The following is a 23,150-nucleotide window of genomic DNA, read 5'->3' as shown; positions in this document are numbered from 1 at the left end:
ATCGACCTTTATGTAAACAATGCTGCGTATGCGCTGCATATGCGCCGGGCCGCTGACATCGGACTCGATGTAAGTTGCATTTCGAATTATTCCACAGACCCATATAATGATATATAAATTATATTTCAAATAACTATCATATAACAACAATATTATCAAACCATCTGTGTCACTCCTAATCATTAAATCCATCGATCAAATTCCTCGTTCTTTATGTCACCAACGCCGCGCGCGTGCCGCTCAGATCTAGTATATAACTATATTGTAGCATTAACAAAGTACCAGGAAAGACGTGGGTATGGTAAACGGCTCTTTATTTAACAAAACTAGTTCAAAGAGCCAACAACTACTGAACTGTAACGATAAAATCATATACAAGTTGCTACACAAAATAAAATATATCAAATAACTACAACATAAATACGTTTTTCAAACCTTGTGTAACTCCAAATCATTAAATCCTTCAAACGTGGGACCCTACGTCATCTTCGTCATCCCGTGATCGAATCCTTTGTCCTTTATGTAAACAACCGCCGCGCGGCACTGGTGACGTCACTTGCAGTTCAAATGACAGTAATCCCTTGCTACATCGCGGTTCGTTTATCGCGGTTTCACTACATCGCAGATTTTTGAATTTTGAAAATTTGTAAAAAAAAATCACATATAAGTCGCCCCTCCCCCACCCAAACCATGAAAAAGAAACGCGACTTATAGTCCGAAAATTACGGTCCATGCAAAGTGTGAAATGCTGACGACATGAACAATGTATATATTTGGAATTTTGTGAGAATACTTGTGCTATCTTCACAGGTTCCAGTGAAGTTTCGTCACCCATTTTTTTATGAGATGTGCTGGTATGTGTTGGAGCGCTATATCTTCAGTCTGACCAAGACCTCTTACCTTACACCAGAGTTCCAGAAATTGTCTCTGGACATCGGTATGTACTCAGACAAAACATTTGCTTTATGGTAGCAATGCAGTTTCAAATAACATTTTCATCTTTTGCAATTTAAATGCACCGTTTGGTACAGATCCATATGAAGATATGGCAGAAGAAGATAAGAGTTTCAGTGAAAATGAAGATGTTTTGGAGCAGCTGTTTGACACAGCAGCAGTTAAAGTTAATTTGACCCCATTGGAGCTTGAAGGGCTTTGGAACTTGGTCGGCAAACTCGAGTCACTGCCATCCAACAAGAAGTGTGTCCCACCGGGCATACAGAATTCCCTGGCACTCATCGCACACATGAAGGTAAAGTGTGAGAAATAAATTATGGCGTATGCAAATTAAAACATCTTATTTGTTTCTTACTTTATTTGCAGTCTCTAATGCATAGATTTCCCCCCAATTTTACCTGCTTTTTCAAACATTCCTTTCACCTTCACTAAACCTAAAAGCCACACTCCAGTGAAATACATTGAATCCATAATAATATGAAGCTGTTTTGGAGCAGCTGTTTGACAGAGTAAAGTTAATTTGACCTCATTGAAGCGTATACAAATTAAAACATCTTATTTGTTTATTACCTTATTTGCTGCATCTGATTCATATATATTTTTTCAATGTTACCTGCTTTATCAAACATTCCTTTAACCTTTACCGACCTAAGCGCCACAGTTCATTCCATAACACGTTCCAATGAGATAGAAGAAATCTGTAATAATTTGTTCAAGTCAAAACTGTTGCATCTTAAGTTTTGACTGCATAGGTGTCATTAACTCTGTGTCAATTCCTGCACTTATCAAACGTAAGCGACTGGCTCTCTGTTTAAAGGGTTGAAACTCTCCTTTGTCCCTGCTGCCCTAATGCAGCTCTCATGGGGAGACGAGAGTTAAAGAAACCGGAACTCGGAAATAATTTGTCCGAGTGCTGACCGCCGCTAAGAAAATAATTCTGAAGAAATTAAGTTAATCTTTTCAGGACGCTAAAGTCAAGCGACGCATGTGTAGGGCAACTATTGAGACACGGCGTCAGAATGCCCGCGGCCCTTCTCCTGGCGACTGTTCTCCTTTGATTTGGGGCTTTTGTTAAATTTCAGATATATTTAGCTATCTTTGTTAAGACCGCGGTGATTTGTTAATTTACACTAGCGCACACCTGCACATGGCTGAGTTTAAGATAACTATTTCGAACCAGATCTAACAATTCCCGATGTTAAGGATTAAAGCTGCCTTCACTTTAAAAAGAACTTAACGGTTTCAAAGTACGACTGAAAGAGAAACAAAAGAGATTTAGAGCTTAAAAGATCCAAATAATCATTAATTGAAATTAAATAATAGAAATTTAATGAATAAGTAAGAAAAAGAATTACAAGTCTCAATTGTTCGAACAAACAACAATAATTCCACTCACCAATCTCAATAGAGCAAAATTATTCAGTCTCGAAGTCTTCTCGATTGCAAAACTTCAAAAAATAGCAAAAAGAGACAAAAGGTATAAAATGCTATTTGGTGGAATAAGTCGACTGATCAATTAGCTTTTGTTCCAAAAATTAAAATTCTTTTTAAAAAGATAGGTCGGCCTTGAGGAGAAAGCCAACGCCCTTATATGGGGTCTCCCTCTTGCTGCCTCAGGAGCCGCTTTCCCCTCGACTATCTTGAAGCTTAAAATTTCACAAAGTCCAATTAGAAGACACAAAAAATTCAGTACTCACTTTTGTTGCCCGCGTTTTACACATTCATTGTTGTATTTTGAGTTACTTTGAAGTAACAATACATTTATTTTGCTATCCAAGTTCTTCAGTGACTACTTAACATTCTCGTAAAGTGTCATTTCTTCAGTGTTGTCCCATGACAAGATATAATCAAAACTTTGCAGAAATGAGTGGGGTTTACTTACTTTTGTGAGATACTGTATATTATGGTGACGCAAAGTACCTAAATAGTAATCCAAAATTGTGTGTTGCTATGTGTAATTCAGAACAGGTCATGTTTCTCTCGTCACTAACTTTTTAACTATTAATTTACTATGCTAGGTAAACCTAACGTTGGCACCATCTTCTGGTGACATTTGGAACTGCAGTAGAGGTTGACAAGATCAACCAGTCATCCCCCTCGACCAGTTCAACAAAAGTACATTTCGAGGAACTAACTTCTAAGTAACCCTTACAAGGCCCCAACAGGTCTCTCATGTCAAGCTTTGCCACCATCTCCTGGTGAAATTTGGAATTACTACATGTTTTAGGCTAGCCAATTTTCCTGGGCCAAATCCAATACTCAATTACGCACCATCTTGTACCACCATCCCACTGGACATCTGTTAACATAAATAAACTAATGGTTTCTCATTTTACAACTAGAATTTGCAATTCCTGAAGAAATTGCGTGTGAAGGTGAAGAAGATGAATAAATACTCAGGGAATGCTGAAGAATGATGTTGAAACGAGTTGAATCGTTTGAAAAATGTAGAAATTAGAGTGGAAAAAGGAAATTTTGGAAAATTTGGTTGAATTTCAAATTTGAAAATGTGGAATTTATGGTAAGTGTGAATTTGGGGAATAGGGAGGAAGAATATGAAGAGTTGAAAGTTGGAATGGGTTGAATCGGTTGAAAAATGTAGAAATTAGAGTGGAAACAGGAAATTTTGGAAAATTTGGTTGAATTTCGAATTTGAAAAATGTGAAATTTTTGCTAAATGGGAAGGTGTGGAATAGGTAGGCAAAAGATGAACAGTTGAAAGTTGGAACGAGTTGAATCGGTTGAAGTATATAGAAATTAGAAGTGAAAAACGACATTTTGTGAAATTTTGTGAACATTTGAAACGTGAAAACGTGAAATTTTTGAATTTGGCAAGTTCGGGAATGTCCCCAATGTGATTTGAATGTGTTGAATTATGTGAATTTCAAACCGGAACAACGTAAATGTGAAATGTTGAATCTGCCATTAAGAATGAATGAAGCAAAAATTCCCGGAAATTTGTGAATATTGTGAAAACGGAAAATTTTTGGAATGAAAAAAATGTAAGCAGTCGATTCCTGAATATTTGGAATAAGTGAAAAGTGGAACGGAGTGAATCGGTTGAAGTATGTGGAAGTAGTTAAGGGACAAAAAAACGGGCAGAATATGTTGAATAACTAGAATTGGCAATTTCTGAAGAAATTGCGTGTGAAGGCGAAGGCACTTCACACTATTGTGGGACTCGAAATGATGATTAAATGACATAAAAATGGTAAATTGATGATTAAATAAAATAAAAATGGTAAATTAATGATGATGATGAAAATAATTATTAAAGTGATGTGTTAAAATTGAATGAATGAAAAAAAAATATTGGTCAAGCGGGATTCGAACTCGCACGGGAACAGCGCTCGTGCCCCAAATTCCAGTCTCTTCTTACTGAGCTAAACAGCGGCTTAGTGTTGCTGTGGTGGAATGATGATATTAAACAAGAAATAAAAATGGTAAATGCCGTTAAAACGGTAAAATGATGTTTTTAACTTAAAATTAAATGAATAACTAAATGAATGAATGGAAAATAAAAAAATAAAAAATAAAAGAGTTAAATAAATGAGTTAAGGAAAGAAATCATGAAAAAAGTTGTCAGATGTCAAAATTTGAACTCACTCCTGAACGTCGCTCGTGTCTAATGCGCCATTAAGAATGAATGGGGGATTTTAAGGCACAAATTTGCTAATTATGCAAAAACGGTAAATGTTATGAACAAATGAAATACTAGCAGTCATGCCGTGAATTTTTGGAACGTGTGAAAGTTGGAATGGGGTGAATCGGTTAAAGCATGTGGGAGTAGTTAAGTGTCAAAAAAGTGGGAGGAATAAAGTAGGATAATAATAACTAGAATTGGCAATTTCTGGAGAAATTGCGTGTGAAGGCGAAGGCACTTCACACTATTGTGGGACTCGAAATGATGATTAAATGAAATAAAAATGGTAAATTAATAATATGATTAAATAAAATACAAATGGTAAATTAATGATGATGATGAAAATAATTATTAAAATGTGTTAAAATTGAATGAATGAAAAATTAATGAATAAAAAAATTATGGCCAAGCGGGATTCGAACGCCCTCGTGGAAGTAGCTCGTGTTCAGAGAGCCATTGTCTTCTTACTGAGCTAAACACCGATTTAGTGCTATTCTGGTGGAATGATTCTATTAAACGAGAAATAAAAATGGTACATGCCGTTAAAACGGTAAAATGATGTTTTTAACTTAAAATTAAATGAATAACTAAATGAATGATGAAAATAATTATTAAAATGTGTTAAAATTGAATGAATGAAAAATTAATGAATAAAAAAATTATCACCAACCGGGATCGAACTCGCTCACGGACGTGGCTCGTGTTCAAAGGACCATTGTCTTCTTACTGAGCTAAACGGTGGCTTAGTGTTACTGCGGTGGAATGATGATATTAAACAAGAAATAAAAACGGTAAATGCCGTTAAAACGGTAAAATGATGTTTTTAACTTAAAATTAAATGAATAACTAAATGAATGAATGGAAAATAAATACATAAAAAATAAAAGAGTTAAATAAACGAGTTAAGGAAAGAAATCATGAAAAAAGTTGTCAGATGTCAAAATTTGAACTCACTCCTGAACGTCGCTCGTGTCTAATGCGCCATTAAGAATGAATGGGGGATTTTAAGGCACAAATTTGCTAATTATGCAAAAACGGTAAATGTTATGAACAAATAAAATACTAGCAATTATGCCGTGAATTTTTGGAACGTGTGAAAGTTGGAATGGGGTGAATCGGTTAAAGCATGTGGGAGTAGTTAGGTGTCAAAAAAGTGGGAGGAATAAATTGTTTAATAATAATAATAAGAAGAAGAAAAATAAAGTAGAATAACAATAGTGTGAAGGCCTTCGCCTTCACACTAATAAGAAGAAGAAAAATAAAGTAGAATAACAATAGTGTGAAGGCCTTCGCCTTCACACTAATTAGTGTGAAGGCGAAGGCCTTCACACTAATAACAATAGTGTGAAGGCCTTCGCCTTCAGACTAACTAGAATTGGCAATTTCTGGAGAAATTGCGTGTGAAGGCGAAGGCACTTCACACTATTGTGGGACTCGAAATGATGATTAAATGAAATAAAAATGGTAAATTAATGATTAAATAAAATAAAAATGGTAAATTAATGATGATGATGAAAATAATTATTAAAATGTGTTAAAATTGAATGAATGAAAAATTAATGAATAAAAAAATTATGGCCAAGCGGGATTCGAACGCCCTCGTGGAAGTGGCTCATGTTCAAAGCGCCATTGTCTTCTTACTGAGCTAAACAGCGACTTAGAGCTGCTCTGGTGGAATGATGCTATTAAACGAGAAATAAAAATGGTACATGCCGTTAAAACGGTAAAATGATGTTTTTAACATTAAGAATGAATGGGGGATTTTAAGGCACAAATTTGCTAATTATGCAAAAACGGTAAATGTTATGAACAAATGAAATACTAGCAGTCATGCCGTGAATTTTTGGAACGTGTGAAAGTTGGAATGGAGTGAATCGGTAAAAGCATGTGGGAGTAGTTAGGTGTCAAAAAAGTGGGAGGAATAAATTGTTTAATAACTAGAATTGGCAATTTCTGGAGAAATTGCGTGTGAAGGCGAAGGCACTTCACACTATTGTGGGACTCGAAATGATGATTAAATGACATAAAAATGGTAAATTGATAATGCTGATTAAATAAAAATAAAAATGGTAATTTAATGATGATGATGAAAATAATTATTAAAATGTGTTAAAATTGAATGAATGAAAAATTAATGAATAAAAAAATTAGAGCCAACCGGGATTCGAACTCGCTCGCGGAAGTGGCTCGTGGTCAGAGGACCATTGTATTCTTACTGAGCTAAACAGCGACTTAATGTTCCTGCGGTGGAATGATGTTATTAAACAAGAAATAAAAATGGTGAATTCCGTTAAAACGGTAAAATGATGTTTTTAACTTAAAATTAAATGAATAACTAAATGAATTAATGATGATGATGAAAATAATTATTAAAGTGATGTGTTAAAATTGAATGAATGAAAAAAAAATATTGGTCAAGCGGGATTCAAACTCGCACGGGAACAGCGCTCGTGCTCTAAATTCCAGTCTCTTCTTACTGAGCTAAACAGCGGCTTAGTGTTGCTGTGGTGGAATGATGATATTAAACAAGAAATAAAAAAGGTAAATGCCGTTAAAACGGTAAAATTATGTTTTTAACTTAAAATTAAATGAATAACTAAATGAATGAATGGAAAATAAATAAATAAAAAATAAAAGAGTTAAATAAACGAGTTAAGGAAAGAAATCATGAAAAAAGTTGTCAGATGTCAAAATTTGAACTCACTCCTGAACGTCGCTCGTGTCTAATGCGCCATTAAGAATGAATGGGGGATTTTAAGGCACAAATTTGCTAATTATGCAAAAACGGTAAATGTTATGAACAAATGAAATACTAGCAGTCATGCCGTGAATTTTTGGAACGTGTGAAAGTTGGAATGGGGTGAATCGGTTAAAGCATGTGGGAGTAGTTAAGTGTCAAAAAAGTGGGAGGAATAAAGTAGGATAATAACTAGAATTGGCAATTTCTGGAGAAATTGCGTGTGAAGGCGAAGGCACTTCACACTATTGTGGGACTCGAAATAATGATTAAATGAAATAAAAATGGTAAATTAATAATGATGATTAAATAAAATAAAAATAATAAATTAATGATGATGATTAAAATAATTATTAAAATGTGTTAAAATTGAATGAATGGAAAATTAATGAATAAAAAAATTATGGCCAAGCGGGATTCGAACGGCCTCGTGGAAGTGGCTCGTGTTCAGAGCGCCATTGTCCTCTTACTGAGCTAAACAGCGACTTAGTGCTATTCTGGTGGGATGATGCTATTAAACGAGAAATAAAAATGGTACATGCCGTTAAAACGGTAAAATGATGTTTTTAACTTAAAATTAAATGAATTACTAAGTGAATGATGAAAATAATTATTAAAATGTGTTAAAATTGAATGAATGAAAAATTAATGAATAAAAAAATTATCACCAACCGGGATCGAACTCCCTCGCGGAAGTGGCTTGTGTTCCAAACATCATTGTATTCTTACTGAGCTAAACAGCGACTTAGTGTTGTTGCGGTGGAAAGATGGTATTGAACAAGAAATAAAAATGGTGAATGCCGTTAAAACGGTAAAATGATGTTTTTAACTTAAAATTAAATGGATAACTAAATGAATGAATGAAAAATAAAAAAATAAAAGAGTTAAATAAATGAGTTAAGGAAAGAAATCATGAAAAAAGTTGTCAGATGTCAAAATTCGAACTTGAACGTCGCTCGTGTCTAATGCGCCATTAAGAATGAATGGGGGATTTTAAGGCACAAATTTGCTAATTATGCAAAAACGGTAAATGTTATGAACAAATAAAATACTAGCAGTCATGCCGTGAATTTTTGGAACGTGTGAAAGTTGGAATGGGGTGAATCGGTTAAAGCATGTGGGAGTAGTTAGGTGTCAAAAAAGTGGGAGGAATAAAGTAGGATAATAATAACTAGAATTGGCAATTTCTGGAGAAATTGCGTGTGAAGGCGAAGGCACTTCACACTATTGTGGGACTCGAAATGATGATTAAATGACATAAAATTGGTAAATTGATGATTAAATAAAATAAAAATGTTAAATTAATGATGATGATGAAAATAATTATTAAAGTGATGTGTTAAAATTGAATGAATGGAAAAAAAATATTGGTCAAGCCGGATTCGAACTCGCACGGGAACAGCGCTCGTGCTTCAAATTCCAGTCTCTTCTTACTGAGCTAAACAGCGGCTCAGTGTTGCTGTGGTGGAATGATGATATTAAACGAGAAATAAAAATGGTACATGCCGTTAAAACGGTAAAATGATGTTTTTAACTTAAAATTAAATGAAAAACTAAATGAATGATGAAAATAATTGTTAAAATGTGTTAAAATTGAATGAATGAAGAATTAATGAATAAAAAAATTATGGCCAACCGGGACTCGAACTCGCTCGCGGACGTGGCTCGTGTTCTTAGGATCATTGTCTTCTTACTGAGCTAAACAGCGGCTTAGTGTTGCTGCGGTGGAATGGTGATATTAAACAAGAAATAAAAACGGTAAATGCCGTTAAAACGGTAAAATGATGTTTTTAACTTAAAATTAAATGAATAACTAAATGAATGAATGGAAAATAAATAAATAAAAAATAAAAGAGTTAAATAAACGAGTTAAGGAAAGAAATCATGAAAAAAGTTGTCAGATGTCAAAATTTGAACTCACTCCTGAACGTCGCTCGTGTCTAATGTGCCATTAAGAATGAATGGGGGATTTTAAGGCACAAATTTGCTAATTATGCAAAAACGGTAAATGTTATGAACAAATAAAATACTAGCAATCATGCCGTGAATTTTTGGAACGTGTGAAAGTTGGAATGGGGTGAATCGGTTAAAGCATGTGGGAGTAGTTAGGTGTCAAAAAAGTGGGAGGAATAAATTGTTTAATAATAATAATAAGAAGAAGAAAAATAAAGTAGAATAACAATAGTGTGAAGGCCTTCGCCTTCACACTAATAAGAAGAAAAATAAAGTAGAATAACAATAGTGTGAAGGCCTTCGCCTTCACACTAATAAGAAGAAAAATAAAGTAGAATAACAATAGTGTGAAGGCCTTCGCCTTCACACTAACTAGAATTGGCAATTTCTGGAGAAATTGCGTGTGAAGGCGAAGGCACTTCACACTATTGTGGGACTCGAAATGATGATTAAATGACATAAAAATGGTAAATTGATGATGATTAAATAAAATAAAAATGGTAAATTAATGATGATGATGAAAATAATTATTAAAGTGATGTGTTAAAATTGAATGAATGAAAAAAAAATATTGGTCAAGCGGGATTCGAACTCGCAGGGGAACAGCGCTCGTGCTCCAAATTCCAGTCTCTTCTTACTAAGCTAAACAGCGGCTTAGTGTTGCTGTGGTGGAATGATGATATTAAACAAGAAATAAAAATGGGAAAATGAATGAAAAATAAATAAATAAAAAATAAAAGAGTTAAATAAATGAGTTAAAAAAAGAAATCATGATAAAAGTTGTCAGATGTCAAAATTCGAAATCGCTTGGGATCATGACTCGTGTTGAATGCGCCATTAAGAATGAATGGGGGATTTTAAGGCACAAATTTGCTAATTATGCAAAAAACGGTAAATGTTATGAACAAATAAAATACTCGCAGTCATGCCGTGAATTTTTGGAACGTGTGAAAGTTGGAATGGGGTGAATCGATTAAAGCATGTGGGAGTAGTTAGGTGTCAAAAAAGTGGGAGGAATAAATTGTTTAATAATAATAATAAAAAAAAAGATAAATAAAAATAAAGTAGAATAACAATAGTGTGAAGGCCTTCGCCTTCACACTAATAAGAAGAAAAATAAAGTAGAATAACAATAGTGTGAAGGCCTTCACCTTCACACTAATAAAGGACAATAACAATAGTGTGAAGGTCTTCACCTTCACACTAATAATAACTAGAATTTGCAATTCCTGAAGAAATTGCGTGTGAAGGTGAAGAAGTTGAATAAATACTCGGGGAATGCCGAAGAATGATGTTGAAACGAGTCGAATCGGTTGAAAAATGTAGAAATTAGAGTGGAAAAAGGAAATTTGGGAAAATTTGGTTGAATTTCAAATTTGAAAATGTGGAATTTATGGTAAGTGTGAATTTGGGGAATAGGGAGGAAGAATATGAAGAGTTGAAAATTGAAACGGGTTGAATCGGTTGAAAATTGTAGAAATTAGAGTGGAAAAAGGAAATTTTGGAAAATTTGGTTGAATTTCAAATTTGAAAATGTGGAATTTATGGTAAGTGTGAATTTGGGGAATAGGGAGGAAGAATATGAAGAGTTGAAAGTTGGAATGGGTTGAATCGGTTGAAAAATGTAGAAGTTAGAGCAAATCATAAATCCCCATTGAGAATGAATGGGAATTTTTAAAAAAAATTGCGCCAAAAAGTTTTGAAATTTGGAACGGAACGAAACGAAATATACGGCTTTCTAGTTGTCACTTTCGGAGTTAAATGTTGAAACGGGTTGAATCGGACAAAAATTGAAAAAGTTAGCGAAAATGCATAAGTTGAACAAAGTGAATACAATTGGAATGGGTTGAATCGGTTGAAGAATGTTGAAATTAGAGTGGAAAAAGGAAATTTGGGAAAATTTGGTTGAATTTCAAATTTAAAAAATGTGGAATTTATGTTAAGTGGGAATTTGGGGAATAGGTAGGAAGAATATGAAGAGTTGAAAAGTAGAATGGGTTGAATCGGTTGAAAAATGTGGAAATTAGAGTGGAAAAAGGAAATTTTGCAGAATTTGGTTGAATTTCAAATTTGAAAAATGTGAAATTTTTGCTGAATGGGAAGGTGTGGAATAGGTAGGGAAAAGATGAACAGTTGAAAGTTGGAACGGGTTGAATCGGTTGAAGTATGTAGAAATTAGAAGTGAAAAAGGAAATTTTGTGAAATTTTGTGAAATTTTGTGAAAATTTGAAACGTGAAAACGTGAAATTTTTGAATTTGCCAAGTTTGGGAATGTCCACAATGTGATTTGAATATGTTGAATTATGTGAATTTCAAACTGGAACAACGTAAATGTGAAATGTTGAATCTGCCATTAAGAATGAATGGGGCAAAAATTGCCGGAAATTTGTGAATTTTGTGAAAACGGAAAATTTTTTGAATGTATAAAATGTGAGCGCGCGATTCCTGAATATTTGGAATAAGTGAAAAGTGGAACGGAGTGAATCGGTTGAAGTATGTGGAAGTAGTTAAGTGGCAAAAAAACAGGCAGAATAAGTAAAATAATAACTAGAATTTGCAATTCCTGAGGAAATTGCGTGTGAAGGTGAAGAAGTTGAATAAATACTCGGGGAATGCCGAAGAATGATGTTGAAACGAGTCGAATCGGTTGAAAAATGTCGAAATTAGAGTGGAAAGAGGAAATTTCGGAAAATTTGGTTGAATTTCAAATTTGAAAATTTGGAATTTATGGTAAGTGTGAATTTGTGGAATAGGGAGGAAGAATATGAAGAGTTGAAAGTTGAAACGAGTTGAATCGGTAGAAAAATGTAGAAATTAGAGTGGAAAAGGGAAATTTTGGAAAATTTGGTTGAATTTCAAATTTCAAAATGTGGAATTTATGGTAAGTTTGAATTTGGGGAATAGGCAGGAAGAATATGAAGAGTTGAAAGTTGGAATGGGTTGAATCGGTTGAAAAATGTAGAAGTTAGAGCAAATTATAAATCCCCATTGAGAATGAATGGGAATTTTAAAAAAAAATTGCGCCAAAAAGTTTTGAAATTTGGAACGAAACGAAATATACGGCTGTCTAGTTGTCACTCTCGGAGATAAATGTTGAAACGGGTTGAATCGGACAAAAATTGAAAAAGTTAGCGAAAATGCATAAGTTGAACATAGTGAATACAATTGGAATGGGTTGAATCGGTTGAAGAATGTTGAAATTAGAGTGGAAAAAGGAAATTTTGGTTGAATTTCAAATTTGAAAAATGTGGAATTTTTGTTAAGTGGGAATTTGGGGAATAGGTAGGAAGAATATGAAGAGTTGAAAAGTGGAATGGGTTGAATCGGTTGAAAAATGTGGAAACTAGAGGTGAAAAACGAGAATTTTGCAGAATTTGGTTGAATTTCAAATTTGAAAAATGTGAAATTTTTGCTGAATGGGAAGGTGTGGAATAGGTAGGGAAAAGATGAACAGTTGAAAGTTGGAACGAGTTGAATCGGTTGAAGTATGTTGAAATTAGAAGTGAAAAAGGAAATTTTGTGGAATTTTGTGAAATTTTGTGAAATTTGAAACGTGAATATGTGAAAATTTTGAATTTGCCAAGTTTGGGAATGTCCCCAATGTGATTTGAATGGGTTGAATGATGTGAATTTCAAACTGGAACAACGTAAATGTGAAATGTTGAATCTGCCATTAAGAATGAATGGGGAAAAAATTGCCGGAAATTTGTGAATTTTGTGAAAACGGAAAATTTTTTGAATGTATAAAATGTGAGCGCGCGATTCCTGAATATTTGGAATAAGTGAAAAGTGGAACGGAGTGAATTGGTTGAAGTATGTGGAAGTAGTTAAGCGCCGAAAAAACAGGCAGAATAAGTAAAATAATAATAAAGGACAGGAATAACAATAGTGTGAAGGTCTTCACCTTCACACTAATAAAGGACAGGAATAACAATAGTGTGAAGGTCTTCACCTTCACACTAATAATAAAGGACAGGAATAACAATAGTCTGAAGGTCTTCACCTTCACACTAATAATAATAAAGGACAGGAATAACAATAGTGTGAAGGTCTTCACCTTCACACTAATAAAGGACAGGAATAACAATAGTGTGAAGGTGTTCACCTTCACACTAATAATAATAATGCAACACTTATTAAATACTCTAAACTTGTGCCAAGACCAAGGAGGTGTCGACATGCCCTTCCAAGAAGTAAAGTAGGCTAGTTTACAATGGCAGTGTATTTGTCTTTGCATTGCAATTGCTGCTATTGTGTTTTAACTGAACAGTGTTTTTTGTATCCATTTATCTCAGCTTGCACATCACTATGAAGGACGATGTTTGCGGGTCACGCTTGTGCACATCAGTGAGGATGTGCTTTGGTCAGGGACCCAAGGATTGAGCGTTTTAAATGAGTCTACTTTCAAACTTTGTTTGTAGTTTTAAAACTGTGAAGTCCCTTTTAATTGATCCCACCTTAAGGAAGTGACTCCACGGCTTTCAAGCAATCTGCGTCCCCAGTTTGTTTGCTTGGAGTTTGGAGGCTATAATTGACATTACTGTAGCATCTTATCAAAATCCTTTCCTTTTAGTTGTACTTAGAGTATTTATTGTCTTGCAGACACTACTAAAGGAGCATGCTAATGATGATTCAAAAAAATCCTTCACTGGAAAACCTATTGTCAAGTGGCCAAAAAGGGTAAGTATCAGCCACACATATTGAGTTCATGCTAACAGTGTTGTTTGAGAATGTTTTTCAAATCTTTTTAGGAAACTTGACAGAACTGATAACTCCCTGAAGTGATTTATTCTTTTCAAAGTTTGTGTGAGCTCAGCCGCGCATGTCGGCTAGTAGTAGAAATGGAACTGTAACTCAATCGTGAATCTTTTCATTAACTTTTTTTTTACTAGAGTTCACAAATGTCATCAAACAACGGATAGATACAAGTCTTGCCTCCAAACATTGTTTTTTTTTCCCCCCAAACCCAAACCCATTCATGCAAGGATACTCATGAATGCATTCGATCAAAATGCAACACAGTGAACTAAAGTATTGTATTTTCACGACCAAAAGGCGCACCGTACTAAAAGACGCAGTCTCAGTTGTGTGTGCGATTACTGTATTTAACACACACATAGGGCGCACCGCATCATAGGGCACGGGTTTTATATATACAATCCACGCCCACACTAACCCCCTTAAACGTTCTCATGGCGCTCTCTACTACGTCCACCTCACAACAACACACACACACGGGGGGCGCACTGCAAATCCACGCCCACACTTCCCGCTTTAACGTTCTCATGGCGCTCTTTACTACGTCAGCCTTACAACAACAACAACATCACACACGCACAAGCATACAAGTGTGCGGATTTAAAAAGTCAAACTCCGCTTTATTGTCAATTTCTTCACGTTAAGACACACAAAGAGATCGAAATTACGTTTCCCACCGTCCCACGGTGACTAGACACAGTACACAACACTTACAATCAAATAGCACAAAGAGTAAAAATGAATAGACAAGAGCGATGAATAAGTAATAAGCAAATAACCCAATAAATAAACAATAAATAAATAGACAAATAAAAGGAGCAAAATGGAGCAAGCGTGCATACAGCAGACAGGCAGAATATAGCTCAAAAGAACAGGACGTTATGCAGCCGAGGGTGGAGGGGGGATGGAATTCAGGATCCTGACAGCTTGGAGTATGAAGCTGTTTTTGAGTCTGGTGGTGCAGGAGCGCAGGCATCTGTACCTCTTCCCAGAGGGCAGAAGTTCAAACAAAGAGTGAGCGGGGTGACTTACATCACACACAATCGCGGTCGCCTTGCGGGTGAGACGGGAGGCGTAAATGTCCTTCAGGGAAGGGAGTGGAGCCCCGATGATCTTACTAGCAGTGTTCACTATGCGCTGCAGGGCCTTCATGTTGTACTCAGAGCAGCCACCACCCCACACAGCGATACAACTGGAGAGGACGCTCTCAACGGTGCCACGGTAGTATGTGGTCATGATGGCGGGAGGAGCACTTGCTCGCCCGAGTTTCCGCAGAAAGAACAGGCGGCGCTGAGCTTTCTTCGCCAGCGACGCAGCGTTGGTGGTCCAGAAGAGGTCCTCACTGATGTGCACCCCCAGGAATCTGGTGCTGCTCACTCTCTCCACCACAGCACCGTCGACGGTCAGCGGCAGGTGGTGGGTGTGACCCTTCCGGAGGTCAATGAGAATCTCCTTGGTCTTGCCCACCATCACAGGATTGAATGACTACAGACCTGTCGCTCTGACATCTGTGGTCCGAAATCTTTCGAGAGGTTGGTGCTGAACCACCTGAAGCATGTCACGGGTCCCCTGCTTGACCCCCTCCAGTTTGCCTACCAGGCAAACAGGTCGGTGGATGATGCGGTCAACATGGGACTGCTCTACATCCTGCACCACCTGGACACCTCAGGAACGTATGCCAGGAACCTGTTTGTGGATTTCAGCTCGGCGTTCAACACCATCGCTCCTGACATCCTCCAACAGAAGCAACAGAAAAAAGGGAAACTGCGATAAACGAACCGCAATGTAGCAGGGGATTGCTGTAATTTGAATTCCAAGTGACGTCAGCGGTGCGGCGGTTGTTTACATAAAAGACAAAGATTCGATCACAGGATGATGAAGGTGACGAAGGGCCCCACGTACTACCAGCATCATTAGCGGCTTTGTTTGTAAGTGACATGGTGGATGAAGAGTTTGAAGGATTTAAAGATTTGGAATGACACAGAAGGTTTGAAAAACCATTATGGCTTTTACGCACGCCCGGTCCTAATCAGAGCTCTTTTTCACCTCCGTGGATGGAAGTTGGGGGCTGGCGCTTGGCCAGGTGGCTGTCCAGGGACTGTGGATGGGGCTTGGACATGACTTTTACGCACGCCCGGTCCTATTCTATGGAGCTCTCTTCCACCTCCGTGGCTGGAAATGCCACCTCCGGGGATGGAAGTCCACGCCGCTGCACGCCTGGAAGTTGACTTTGTTAACGTTACAATATAGTTATATGCTAGATCCGTGGAATAACGACGAGGCTCACGTCAGGGCGCACGCGCGGCATTGTTGGCAAAGTACGAGGAATTTGATCGATGGATTTCATGATTTGGAGTCACAGATAGTTTGATAATATCAAGAAAGACGGTACACAGAAAGCCTTTTTAAAGTACTGCCTGTGACGCAGCAGTAATACCGCAACAACACGGAACTAACACAACACTAATAGGGCTGGATAAAAAAACATCCCGGTAAAGGTCACTGAGATGCGGTAGTAACTCAGCAGCAACACGGTAGCACAGCACTAAAATGGCTGGTTAAAAAAAATACCAGTAAAAGTCCATCTTCATCTTCTCCTGTGCACTGAAAGCATCAAAGTCTTCCCCCTCAGTGTCCGATTGGAACAGCGTTAGACATCCTTCGCCACACATTTTCTCCGTCTCTCGTCGTCGCTTTTATGCATTTCTTCTAGCATTTTCCATGATGAGGGTCTATTCATGCTAATTTTATTTATGCACGAAGCGCTAAGTTACATTAAACTAGCGATCTACACGTATAGCTCCAGAGTAGACGTGACTGGGAAAGAAAAGGGTGACGCAACACGATTTCATCAACAATGGGCTAAATCGACTGCCTTTAATTCAAAAGTAGTATAATATGCATTTCTTTTGTCCCCCATAATGACGGTTTGTGTATAAAAGCTTTCTTTCAGTGATCTCGTTCTGTCTCATTTGTGAGAATTATACGGCACTATTTGCCTGGCGGATGGACATGCGATCAACACACCACTTTTCTCCCCAGTGACCGTGTCACATATCCCTCCGCCCAGCAAAGCGGTGAGCAAGTCATCACAAAAATCATGGAAAAACTCCTATATAAACCTATATCAGCTGCAGGGTTCAAAATTTGAGTCGAAAGTCGCGGCTTCTGGTCCGAAATTTACACACACACACACACACACACACACACACACACACACACACACACACACACACACACACACACACACACACACACACACACACACACACACACACACACACAGTGGAGCCTCGGTTTTTGACCATAATCCGTTCTAGAAGACTGTTCGAGAAGTGAATCGTTCGAATTACAAATCATGTTTTCCCATTACAAATAATGAAAAAAAAAAAGAATCCGTTCCAAGCCAAAAACCACCTTTTTTAAGCATTTTTTCATTTGCGCATTTTTGTACGATCATGCAACTGCAGCGCACCGCCGAATGCGCAACCGTCGAGCGTTGCCGACCGCGCAACTACACCGCGCTGGTCGCATTATTGTGACAGAGCTGTCGCTGAAATTTAGAAAAAAATGTAAAAGTCCTGATGTACTTTCCAAAATTTAAGTGGACCTCAGTGCGCAGGGAGCTTAATTTGGTCCGATCGCGCAACTGCAGCGCGCCGCCACGCGCTTACTGTCACATTGCTTTCAGAGCGTCTTTGTGTTTTAGGATGGCTTTACTGCTCCCACTTGCTTCCTTTAAAGGCATGATTAGAGTTGATGCAATCCTCAGAGTAACGAGAATGTAATAACGAACGGAGTCACTTGGCATGCAGGTCCTCTCGGCTCATCTCGGGACGTTCAACAACCGAAATTTCATCCGAAGGCCGAAGCAAAAAAATCTCGAATTTTTTCTTCGAATCCCGATTTATTCGCAAAAAGAGACTGAAAAAGTGTGGGTTGTCTTACATTCGGGGTCAAGACATTATACCCATTCACTTTTGCGCAGCGGTAAGTTAAAGGTTGCTGGTATCAACTGAGTATGTTGCTGTGATCGTTTGGGTCTTTAACACAAAGTGAGTATAGACATTTCATTGTTACTACTGTCCACTGTTGTGCCGTTTGTCCGATCGCGGTTTGCTTCGTGTCGCGCTGTTTGATTAACAGCTCCGGCGCGCTCCTTTAAGTTTGCCTCGCATCGTACACGCATGACTCCAGCCGTTACGCAGCGGCACGGCAACTAACGGTCACCAGCAAATGTATTTGCTTGTCTCAGTGACTCATGTTCGGTGTGTTGCAGAGAGTATTTCATTTATGGCTATTTAGTATAGCAGAACTGTTACGAACAGTTAATTATGTAATGTGTGCCGTCTACTAGTGTTGTGTGACGTCAAAGATTGACAGAAATACAGCACGTTGACTTACTATTTTTGTATTTCTGTCTGTTGCAAAACCACACACACACACACACACACACACACACACACACACACACACACACACACACACACACACACACACACACACACGGGGCGCAATGCAAATCCACGCCCACACTTCCCTCGTAAACGTTCTCATGGAAACAACAACAACACACACAAGCATACAAGTGTGCGTATTTAAAAATGAAGCGCGAGCAAAACTGAGTTTGGTATTAACATTTTTATTACCGGTAATGGGCATCAATTAAACCCATCGAAGTCCTCATCCTCAGTTACCGAATTGAACAGCAGAGCTAAATCTCCTACTAAAATGCCAGGTTCACTTTCTTCACTGTCAGAGTCACTTTCTGTGCCATGTGGCTCCTCGGATATAATGCCGGCTTTTACGAAAGCCCGAACAACATTGTCAGCAGACATGTTAGCATGTTAGCAAGCTCGGTATTCATTTGCTTCACTTGTTTTTTCTCATCGGCTGTGAGATGGGCACACATAGAGTCACGGATCAACAACAATGGTGATGCTTCACCTTCATCTTCACCGTCATCTTCTTCCCCTTATCCGGGGTCGGGTCGCGGGGGCAGCAGCTTTAGGAGGGACTCCCAGACCTCCCTCTCCCCAGCCACTTCCTCCAGCTCATCCCGGGGGATCCCAAGGCGTTCCCAGGCCAGCCGAGAGACGTAGTCTCTCCAGCGCGTCCTGGGTCGTCCCCGGGGTCTCCTACCGGTGGGACATGCCCGAAACACCTCCCCTGGGAGGCGTCCAGAAGGCATCCTGATGAGATGCCCGAGCCACCTCATCTGGCTCCTCTCAACGTGGAGGAGCAGCGGCTCTACTCCGAGTCTCTCCCGGATGACCAAGCTTCTCACCCTATCTCTAAGGGAGAGCCCGGACACCCTGCGGAGGAAACGCATTTCAGCCGCTTGTATCCTGGATCTCGTTCTTTCGGTCATGACCCATAGCTCGTGACCATAGGTGAGGGTAGGAGCGTAGATCGACCGGTAAATCGAGAACTTTGCCATTTGGCTCAGCTCTCTCTTCACCACGACGGACCGGTACAGAGTCCGCATTACTGCCGACGCTGCACCGATCCGCCTGTCGATCTCGTGCTCCATCCTGCCCTCACTCGTGAACAAGACCCCAAGATACTTGAACTCCTCCACTTGGGGCAGGATCTCATCCCCGATCCGGAGAGGGCGTTACACCCTTTTCCGACCGAGGACCATGGACTCGGATTTGGAGGTGCTGACCCTCATCCCGACCGCTTCACACTCGGCTGCGAACCGCTCCAGTGAGAGCTGGAGATCACGGACTGAAGAAGCCAACAGCACCACGTCATCTGCAAAAAGCAGTGACGCGATGCTGAGGTCCCCAAACTGGACCCCCTCAACGCATCGGCTGCGCCTAGAAATTCTGTCCATAAAAATTATGAACAGAATCGGTGACAAAGGGCAGCCTTGGCGGAGTCCAACCCTCACTGGGAACGAATCCGACTTACTGCCGGAAATGCGGACCAAACTCTGGCATCGGTGATACAGGGACCGAACCGCCCTTATCAGTTGGATTGGCACCCCGTACTCCCGAAGCACCCTCCAGAGAACCTCCCGAGGGACACGGTCGAACGCCTTCTCCAAGTCCACAAAACACGTGGACTGGTTGGGCGAACTCCCATGCACCCTCGAGGATCCTGCCGAGGGTGTAGAGCTGGTCCACTGTTTCACGGCCAGGACGAAAGCCACACTGCTCCTCCTGAATCCGAGGTTCAACCTCCCGACGGATCCTCCTCTCCAGCACCCCTGAATAGACCTTACCAGGGAGGCTGAAGAGTGTGATTCCCCTGTAATTGGAACACACCCTCCGGTCCCCCTTCTTAAAGAGGGGAACCACCACCCCAGTCTGCCAATCCAGAGGCACCGTCCCCGATGTCCACGCAATGCTGTAGAGGCGTGTCAGCCATGACAGCCCCACAACACCCAGAGCCTTTAAGAACTCCGGGCGGATCTCATCCACCCCCGGGGCCTTGTAACCGAGGAGTTTTTTAACTAGCTCAGTGACTTCGACCTCCGAGATTGGAGAGTCCGCCTCAGAGTCCTCAGGCCCTGCTTCCACAATGGAAGGCGTGTCGGTGGAATTGAGGAGGTCTTCGAAATGTTCCCCCCACTGACTCACAACATCCCGAGTCGAGGTCAGCAGCACACCATCTCCACTGTAAACAGTGTTGACCGTGCACTGCTTCCCCTTCCTGAGACGCCGGATGATGGACCAGAATTTCCTCGAAGCCGTCCGGAAGTCATTCTCCATGGCCTCGCCAAACTCCTCCCATGCCCGAGTTTTTGCCTCAGCAACCGCCGAAGCCGCGTTCCGCTTGGCCTTCCGGTACCCGTCAGCTGCCTCCGGAGTCCCGCAGGCCAAAACGGCCCTATAGGACTCCTTCTTCAGCTTGACAGCATCCTTTACTGCCGGTGTCCACCAGCGGGTTCGGGGATTGCCGCCACGACAGGCACCAACAACCTTACGGCCACAGCTCCGGTCGGCTGCCTCAACAATGGAGGCGCGGAACAAGGTCCACTCGGACTCAATGTCCCCCGCCTCCCCCGGGACGTGGGAAAAGCTCTGGCGGAGTCGGGAGTTGAAGCTCTTCCTGACAGGGGATTCTGCCAGACGTTCCCAGCAGACCCTCACAGAGCGTTTGGGTCTGCCAGCTCGGACCGGCATCTTCCCCCACCATCGAAGCCAACCCACCACCAGGTGGTGATCAGTTGACAGCTCCGCCCCTCTCTTCACCCGAGTGTCTAAGACATGCGGCCGCAAATCCGATGACACAACTACAAGGTCGATCAACGAACTGCGGCCTAGGGTGTCCTGGTGCCAAGTGCACACATGGACACCCTTATGCTTGAACATGGTGATCATTATGGAAAATCCGTGTCGAGCACAGAAGTCCAATAATAGAACACCGCTCGGGTTCAGATCGGGGGGGGTCGTTCCTCCCAATTACACCCTTCCAGGTCTCACTGTCATTGCCCACGTGAGCATTGAAGTCACCCAGTAGAACGATGGAGTCCCCAGAAGGAGCGCTCTCCAGCACTTCCTCCAGGGACTCTAAGAAGGGTGGGTACTCTGAGCTGCCGTTCGGTGCATAGACACAAACAACAGTCAGGACCTGTCGCCCCACCCGAAGGCGGAGGGAGGCTACCCTCCCGCTCACCGGGGTGAACCCCAATGTGCAGGCGCCCAGCCGGGGGGCAATAAGTATGCCAACACCTGCTCGACGCCTCTCACCGTGGGCAACTCCAGAGTGGAAGAGAGTCCAGCCCCTCTCGAGAGGGCTTGTACCAGAGCCCAAACTATGTGTGGAGGCAAGTCCGACTATGTCTAGTCGGAACCTTTCTGCCTCACACACCAGCTCGGGCTCCTTTCCAGCCAGAGAGGTGACATTCCATGTCCCTAGAGCCAGCCTCTGCAGCCGGGGATCGGACCGCCAAGGTCCCCGCTTTTGGCCGCCGCCCAGCTCACTATGCACCCGACCCCTTTGGCCCCTCCTACAGGTGGTGAGTCCATTGGAAGGGGGACCCACGTTTTCTTTTCGGGCTATGCCCGACCGGACCCCATGAGCGAAGGCCCGGCCACCAGGCGCTCGCCTTCGAGCCCCACCTCCAGGCCTGGCTCCAGAGAGGGGCCCCGGTGACCCGCGTCCGGGCGAGGGAAAACGACATCCATATATTTTATTCCTCATAAGGGGTCTTCTGAGCCGTGCTTTGTCTGGCCCCTCACCTAGGACCCTTCTGCCATGGGTGACCCTACCAGGGGCATGAAGCCCCAGACAACATGGCTCCTAGGATCATAGGGGCACGCAAACCCCTCCACCACGATAAGGTGACGACTCACGGAGGGGACGATGGTGATGCGTGGAAAAAAACACCAGGTCTCCTTACATATGTTTGTGTGTATATGTATAGATAATAATGAGACAGAGGATGACAACGAGTGCTCAAGTGTGTCACTTTATTGAACCGACGTGTATATGTATAGATAATAATGAGACAGAGGATGACAACGAGTGCTCAAGTGTGTCACTTTATTGAACCGGCGCCCGTGCCGTTGTATGGCCATTGTATGTGGGGGCGGGGGGGGTTCCACTTCCTCTAACATCTCCCCTTTTATAGATGATACCTTATACATTGCTTCAAGCTCCCGCAAAAAAATATAAGAAACAAAACGGTGGTGCAGACCAAATTTAAATTCATTCATACTGCAAATCCACGGCCACAATTCTCCCTCTAATGTTCTCATGTCGCTCTTTAAAACGTCTGCCTTACAACAACACACATGGGGACCACTGCATGATAGGGCGCGCCGCACATTTTGAAGAAAATTTAAGACTTTTATCCACGCCTAATAAACGTGAAAATAAGGTACTCACAACTATTCACAAATTTTTACTTGATCATTAACACATGACTTACTTACAAGTATAGTTGATCACTTCACGTTGTTTTCACTTTAAAATAATTCATTCAATTACGATAGCAGCGGTAGCTGCTCAGGTCCTAATTATCTAAACATTAACCTTGTTTTCTGTCACTGTTAGGTGCGCTACATTACATTCATGATTTCTGCATTTCTACTAATATATTATTGAAACTAATTATGAAGTTCAAATGAATCACAATTTTTTTCTCTTTCT

General features: G+C 40.5%; 1 protein-coding gene and 1 pseudogene across 6 annotated transcripts in view; one reads left to right on the top strand and one right to left on the bottom strand.

The window, feature by feature from the left end:
- The window catches only part of LOC147056229 (lysine-specific demethylase 2A-like), a 161,303-nt gene that overhangs the window by 40,054 nt on the left and 98,099 nt on the right, over positions 1–23,150 (top strand). For all 6 annotated transcript variants that reach the window (XM_085912640.1, XM_085912637.1, XM_085912636.1 and 3 more), the window contains 3 exons: positions 811–937; positions 1,032–1,249; positions 13,890–13,967. In XM_085912640.1, the coding sequence (XP_085768766.1) occupies positions 811–937; positions 1,032–1,249; positions 13,890–13,967 (423 nt within the window). The remainder of the gene's footprint in view (positions 1–810; positions 938–1,031; positions 1,250–13,889; positions 13,968–23,150) is intronic.
- Positions 18,932–22,183, bottom strand: LOC147056230 (uncharacterized; annotated as a pseudogene).

This window comes from Syngnathus leptorhynchus, chromosome 5, assembly GCF_054491065.1.
Source record: "Syngnathus leptorhynchus isolate UIUO chromosome 5, UIUO_Slep, whole genome shotgun sequence".
NCBI classification, from domain to species: Eukaryota; Metazoa; Chordata; class Actinopteri; order Syngnathiformes; family Syngnathidae; genus Syngnathus; species Syngnathus leptorhynchus.
The sequence above is the reverse complement of the archived record's forward strand: the minus strand, read 5'-3'. Positions and strand labels throughout refer to the sequence as shown.